The following is a 7,221-nucleotide window of genomic DNA, read 5'->3' as shown; positions in this document are numbered from 1 at the left end:
TTGGACTTGTGAATTTGCATGGTGCCAGAATTACATAATATAGTTCTTCAAGTGGCAAAATAAGGGGAACATTCCTAACTCAGCTTTGGCGGCTATGTTGGAGGTTTTAGTTCTGACTCCCAGTACCCATTTGCAAAATTTGTTCAGAATCGTTTCAAATGGGAAGCGGTTCCATAGACTGAACAGGTTTTGTATATTTGATTGGGCATGAGTATCTGATTCCGATTTGATAATTTTGGAGATGAAGTCTGGGCCCCAAATTTCACAGGCATGTAGGGTTATGGGGGATATCACAGAGTGGAACAGCGTAATGTACGTTTTGACCGGAGTTTCGTAGTTAAAGATAGAGCGTCTTAGACTGTGCATTGCTTTTAGTGCCTTTTTTCTAAGTTCCTCTACCCCAAATTTTGAGTTACCATTGTGGTATAGGTGGAACCCTAGGTATTTGTAGTGCGGTCTAGAATTTAGAGTGGTGGAGCCCCATTTGAATTTATATTTGTGAACGTTTAAGTGGCTGTTGCTAAAGGTGACAGTCTCACTTTTGCTATGGTTAAGTTTTAGTTTCCAGGTGTCGCAATACTGTTTTAAGTCGTTAGGGTTAGGGTTAGGGTCGGCAGTGAAGGCCTCTCCATGCTCAGGTAGCCAGCTAAAGTCAACATCCTGCTTTGCCGGTTGTGTGCTGCGACAGACACGGCACGAATGGTGCTATGTATGTAGCTATTCTGAGGAACTCTTGCAGCCCTTTCTTGCTTGCCGGCGATGGCAAGCTGCTGATGGCTTCCACTCTATCTGGATCTGGTTTCACACGATCTGAGGAGTAGATCATGCCAAAGAACGTAATTCATTGTCCTTGATTATACATTTCTCAGAATTGAAGACCAGTCCATGCTCCTTTGCAACCTGCATCAGGTTCCAGAGATTGCGATCATGCTCCTCGTCTGTGCATCCGTAGACAGCAACATCATCCGCGATGACAGTGCAGCCTGGGCAGTTCTCCAATATGGCGTCCATCCTCTGCTGAAAGACGTCCTGCGGTTAACCTTGAGCTGGACTTATCCAGCCTTATTGACCAGTAGCCATTCTTGGCGTCAAGCTTGCTAAAGACTTTGGCTCCGCCAAAGTGGTGAGTTATCTCCTCAAGGGTCGGCGTCTTGTGATGAGCTTGAGCGCGCGGTTGACGTCTTTTGGGTCTAAGCATACCCGCAGACTGCCACTTTTCTTCTCCGTAATGGCAATGCTTGAAACCCAGTCTGTCAGCTCGGTTACATGCTTGATGACGCCCATCACTTCCATCTTCTTCAGCTCACTTTTGATAGCAAGTCAACGTTGCATCTGGTACTTCCGGTTTGGATGCACAACCGGCGGCACTGCAGGGTCAGCAGTGAGGTGGTACTCCTCCTTGAAATTCACCAGCGCGGCAAATGATTTAGGAAATGCGTCCTTGAGGTCTTCTATGCTACCGACTCCGGGTGTCGTAGATGCTGGAGTAGTGTTAATGGCTGACACTTCTATGCCAATATCGTCACAACGCAGAGTGACCACATTCATCAGCTTGCAGCCTGGGAGGCCTAAGATTGCAGGACCATCGGATTCAGCAATGTAGAAGGTCATGCCATGCCATCCGGAATTATTGTACCTACCCAGCCATATGGCACCATGCTGTTTGATTTCACCTCCATTGTATGCTGTTAGCTTTGCACCAGGCATGTGGCTGACCTCGGATGACCTTGGATATCCGCTGGCATCCAGCTTGTGGGGAAACGAGCGGCGGAATGTGCGCAGTGGTAAGATGTTTTCCTCAGCTCCCGTGTCAACCTTAAGCTAGAGGGTGTAATGCACACGCTTGTTCGGCAGTTGTATGTCAAGCGTTGCAAAAGCTGACTGCTTCTGTGCTACAGTGTCCACCGTAATTTCTACAGCGTCATAGGAAATGTGGGCAAAGTATTCATCCTCAGCAGTAATGGCATTAATGCTTTTGTCCCTGCCATGCTGGTCCCTACCATGACTCCAGTATCGACCTCGGCCACGGCCTCTGCCCGTCCTCGGCTCCAGGCATTGTCACCTCGTGAGCTGGAGTGGTTGCGGGGCCTTGCTCCATCACGTGTTGGTGACTTGCCGGGGCACGCCCTGGTCTTGGCCCAGTGGTCTGAACCACCGCACCGTCTGCATGTGGATCTCTTTGCCGGGCATCCTTGGCTGGACTTGTGGCGGGTTTCGCCACAATGGTAGCACCGTGGAGATGACTTGTAACCGTGATGAAAGGCATTGACTGACAGCTTGCTGTCTTGTATATGCTTAAATGCCTTCTGGTGGCCCACCGTGGCGTCATGGGCACGACATACTTCCATGGCCTTTGCAAAGGTGTAGGCAGCATCTTGTATTAACAACGTCTTTTGAACCTCAGCGTATTTTGTACCAAATGCGATTTGATCGACAATGCGTTCATCCTTATCCATAAATTTGCATAAATTCGCTTGGTTGGTTAGTCTGCTTAAGAAGTCGTCACTGCTTTCATCAGCCCGTTCTCTCATGCGCTGAAATGTGAGTCTCCACCCTGAAGCTAGACTTTGGCTCGATATGTACATCGAATTTTTCCCATACTGTAGCCGCATTCTTTCGGTCTGCCTCTGTCATTTCCCAGCTGTTATACATGCACTTTCATCACCCATCATAAGCAGTATGTGGGACACTTGCTTTTTAGCTTTAACATCGTTGCAGTCAAAATACATAAGTGCTTTTCGTTACAATACTGATGGAAGTACTAAATTCACAGTTGATATGTTACAACACCATGCTTTATTATAGCCACACTTGGTATGCTACAGCTTCGAGTATGCCCTAGGTGAGAAGAGAGCTTCTGCCACCTGGCAAAGCTTTATATAGCCTGAGCCTACTTTAGTTCCCACTAGGGGACGTATGCGTAACAAACGCTCAGGTGTTTGTTGATAATAACATGTGTTGTCACATCTTTCCTCTATTTGAAAAGACACGTACCACGTACAGGTGATATAGATTCCAAATAAAGTAGAGACGTTATACATTGAGAAAAGTAGATTAATGGATCTCAAGGCATTATCAACCAAATTCTAATAAAATAAACAATATCGTGAACTTTACAAATTCACACCAGAGATCTACCACGACGTCGTTACAACTAAACTCACATTGTTACTTGTTCTTTAATGTCACTAACATATCACTATTAAATATTTACAGGTAGTAGCTTCTTTGCTATCTACTCGTCCACATAACGTTTTGGTTTCCTGACCGTCCGCCCAGATCTGGTTCTGGCTGGACTGATGGATGTCATTGGTGGTGGTCGCTGGAATGGCTGCTCCTGCTTCTCTATACGTGGTGGTGGCTCAGCCGGCACAGCGGAGACAGGACTCGCAGAAACGTGTACGTAGGTGTACGCGACACAAAAACATAACTTGCGATTCAAACTGTGGATATGCTGCTCACGCACGCAAATTACTGGTATGTCTGGTTCGGTCAGGAGAGAGAGAGCTGCGCACAAAGGTGTCTCGCCTTAAATATGCACGTTCGTCTATTGTCTTACTTTCTAGTCACGAGAGCCTATTGGCCGCTCTCATTGGCTGGCACGTACGGGTGCCATCTCGTGTCACTGCTCAGCGTTTGACAAAGCTTTCACCTCCCGAGACCTTATTCTATCTATATTCTACTATTACTCGTTATTTGCATAATTACTTATTACCTCATTTCTTTTCTCAGCATTGCAGGGTGATCCTCTCCCTCTCGCAGTCATGCGGTAGACTTCGGTGATTGAGTAGAGCTGCAGTGGTGGGTAGCAACGTCTTTGTACGCCTACCAACGATTTTTTCTGCTGGCGACGTTTAATGTTTCAGTCCAGAATAGCCCGGTAAGGATCAGATTTTGCCATCCTTGACTTTATAATTAGACTCTTGCTTAACTAGACTTAGTTTTCACCGCATTTTCTACTTTACCGTTACTCTGCGGATACCGAGGAGATGAGGTGTTATGCTCAAAGCCCCACTTCCTGCTAAAGTTCGCAAACACATCACACGCAAACTGTGGGCCATTGTCGCTCACGACAGAATCCGGTATCTCGTGGCATGAAAACTGTGCCTTTAGTTTCGTGACAACCGTTTCTGCTCTGGTATCCTCCAGATAATCTATCTCAATAAAGTTTGAGTGGTAATCTGCGGTGACGAGGTAATTCAACCCATCGATGTAGCACAGATCTGTTCTCACCGTAGCCCATGGCTGCTCAGGCACATCATGTGGCACTAACGTCTCCTTCTGCTGCTTCCTGGGCATTGAGTTGCAGATTTCACATGCAGCAATGAAATCGCGAATTTTAGAATTTATTGCTGGCCAATACAGGCACTCTCTAGCCCGCCTTAGGCAGCATTCAATGCCAACATGCGAGCTGTGTAGTTGGTCCATCATTTCCCTTTTCAGCGAGTTGAGAATTACCACGCGGTCACCCTTCAAGATTATTCTGTTGTGCACCGAAAAATGGTCTCTTAGACTAAAATAGTGCTTGATATCTCCCGGCACAGTATCTTTATTCTTGGGCCATCCCTCAAAAACAATAGACTTAAGTACACTCAAGTCGCGTTCAGTAGCAGCAGGGATCTGTTCGAGTTTACTTTCTGAAACTGGCAGGTAACTCAGCACATTGACATTATTCAGGTACTTCTTGAAGCTATCCAGTTTAGGATCTCCTGGAACGTATGCTCTACTCAACGTATCTGCCAGGTACAGAGTAGGGCCAGGTTGGTATTTCAACTCTAGGTCATAGCCTTGTAGCTTTACCAACGTGGTTTGCAGTCGTTTCGGAGCCACATGAAGCGGCTTTTGCATAATGTTCTCCAGTGGTTTATGGTCGGTCTGTACCACAAATGGCCTTCCCTATACGTACTGGTGGAAATTCCAAAGACACAAGCAAGGAGCTCTTTCTTGATCTGTGCGTATCGAGTTTCTGTGTCTGTAAGGGCTCTGCTTGCAAAGGCGACAGGTTGCCCCTTCTGCATAAGCGCTGCACCTAACCTTTCCTCTGAAGCATCACACTGCACTACCACCTCTTCTCTTGGGTCAATGTACCGAAGCACCGGCTGCTCTCGAATAGCAACTTTCAGCTCTCTAAAGGCTTGTTCCTGCCTTTCCTGCCAATGCCATTTCACGTTCTTTTGTGTCAGCACCTTCATTGGTTCCACCAAAGCACTTAGTTTGGGTACAAACTTGCTAAGGTAATTCGCTAGCCCAAGGAATCGTCTGACAGCTGCTACATCCCGTGGGGGTGGCATCTGTTCCTCTGCTCTCACTTTTCTGGGTCTGCCATCAGGCCCTCACTAGTGAGAAGGTGCCCAATATATGCTGCTTGTGTCTGCCTGAGCTTCATTTTCCCAGGTTTAATTTCAGGTTCTTCTCCCTGCACCGCTGTAAGAACGCACGGACATTGGAGTCATGACTGTACAGAGCCTCTTCAACAATGTCTCCTACGCCTTGCACTAGCACATCATAGGCGATGCTTCTCACGCCTGGCAAGCCTTCAAGTGCCTCGTCCTGCCGTCGTTGATATTCTTCCACCGATACCTTCCAAACGGCGTATGGAACGTGGTGAGATATGAGCTGTCCTCATCCATTGCAACGTGCCAAAAGCCATTTTTAGCATCGAACAGACTAAAGACTTTCACTCCACTCATATTCGGTAGCACATCCTCAACGGTGGGAAGAAGGTAGTGGCTGCGCTTCAGCACTTTGTTCAAGTCTTTGGGGTCTAAACAAATTCGTAGTTTACCATTAGACTTCTTTACCACCACAAGACTGGAGACCCAGTCGGTTGGAGTGGTAACCTTGGCAATAATGCTCTTCTTCATGTCTTCTAGCTCGACTCTTAATGCTTCCTTTAGTGCTATCGGGACACGTCTTGGTGGATGAACTACAGGCGGTACTGATGTGTCAATTTCCAGGTGCAAGGACCCCGACAACCTCCCGGTACCCTCGAACACGTCCTTGAACTCCTCCATTAGTACCTCCTTCGTGAGAACAACTTTCGGACCCTCATGTGTCTCCACATTCATAATGTTCTCGTGTCTTATTTCCAGCAACTGCATCTGCTGGGCTGCTGAGACACCGAGAATTGGGACACAGTTCTCTTGAAGCACAACACAGGCTACTTTATACCTTGCATCATTTCTGTGGTTGATCATTTTTACCCAACACTCACCCAGTGGTTGTATGGTGCTCCCATCGTAGGTAGTGAGCACCCTCTGCTGTGTTTTGTCAATGCTCACGAGTTGTTGTTGGGAGAGCACTTCAGCTGGAACTATGTTGCAGGTTGCCCCGCTGTCGAGTTGAAAACGAACAGCTGCACCATTGACAAGCATGCGAGCAAATACTTTCCTCTCACCTCTCCGGCCGACTGTCCTTACTGTCCAGTAGTCATCACTGTCAGAGTCGCCTCTGTAAAGTGAGTACACGTTTTTCCTCTTGCTCTTGTACCGAGACTTAGGTTTAGCCGACTTTCGCAGAGCGTCGCACTGGCTTTGAAAGTGGTTGTCACCATTACACTTTCTGCACTTTTTGCCGTACGCTGGACACTTCTCTCGCTCGTATATGTGGCCTTTCTCACAGAACTTGCCCCTTTTCTTCTGCTTCTTGCCGAAACCCCTGTCCCGCACCTCTTTGTGCTTTACTGCATGGACTCAATTGCGTTGACGGCAATTCTCTAATTGCCTCTTGCAAGAATTCAGTTGCTCGACACAATTTTAGACACGTGTCGAGAGTCAAATTTGTAGCTTTAAGAAGGCTTTCTCGAGTTCCTTGACTCCTCACTACTCCCACAATTCTATCTCTTACGAGTGAGTCTTCTAGCACTCCGAAATTGCATGTTTTCGCCAGCACTCTTAAAGCCAACACTTTGCTTGAACAGCTTATAGCTGGCAGTCCTATCTAGCCTTGAACAGTCCATGATGGGTGCGCGAACATCCCCCATCGTTGTCATTCAAGTTCAACACTAATAATATTAATCTTGTGGTTATTTTGCAGCTGTATATCCAGTACGGGTTATTTACATACCGTTTACTGATGAATGACTGTCTTGCGATGCACAAAGAAGTGATGACTGGATGTAACACTAGCTTTGATCAGCTGTCGGCGATGTCAATAATTGCCTGATGCACTCATTAGCTGTTCATGCTCAGCGTGGCTATTGTCCAGGCGTTACCATTGCGT

The 7,221-nt window shown here is 47.0% G+C and overlaps 2 protein-coding genes across 2 annotated transcripts; both read right to left on the bottom strand.

The window, feature by feature from the left end:
• Positions 1 to 3,927: 3,927 nt before the first annotated feature.
• On the bottom strand, positions 3,928 to 4,848 carry LOC106814215 (uncharacterized protein K02A2.6-like). The gene has a single exon (XM_014818513.1). The coding sequence runs from the start codon at positions 4,846 to 4,848 to the stop codon at positions 3,928 to 3,930; it is 921 nt and encodes a 306-aa protein (XP_014673999.1).
• A 671-nt stretch (positions 4,849 to 5,519) lies between these two features.
• On the bottom strand, positions 5,520 to 6,982 carry LOC106814214. The gene is made up of 2 exons (XM_014818512.1): positions 6,847 to 6,982; positions 5,520 to 6,682 (listed from the first exon to the last, which is right to left on the bottom strand). The coding sequence occupies exons 1-2, from the start codon at positions 6,980 to 6,982 to the stop codon at positions 5,520 to 5,522; spliced, it is 1,299 nt and encodes a 432-aa protein (XP_014673998.1).
• Between the last annotated feature and the right edge of the window lie 239 nt (positions 6,983 to 7,221).

Source organism: Priapulus caudatus, unplaced genomic scaffold (assembly GCF_000485595.1).
Source record: "Priapulus caudatus unplaced genomic scaffold, Priapulus_caudatus-5.0.1 Scaffold885, whole genome shotgun sequence".
In the NCBI taxonomy this organism is placed as follows: Eukaryota; Metazoa; Priapulida; class Priapulimorpha; order Priapulimorphida; family Priapulidae; genus Priapulus; species Priapulus caudatus.
Note: the sequence above shows the minus strand (reverse complement) of the source record. Positions and strands in the feature narration are given on the sequence as shown.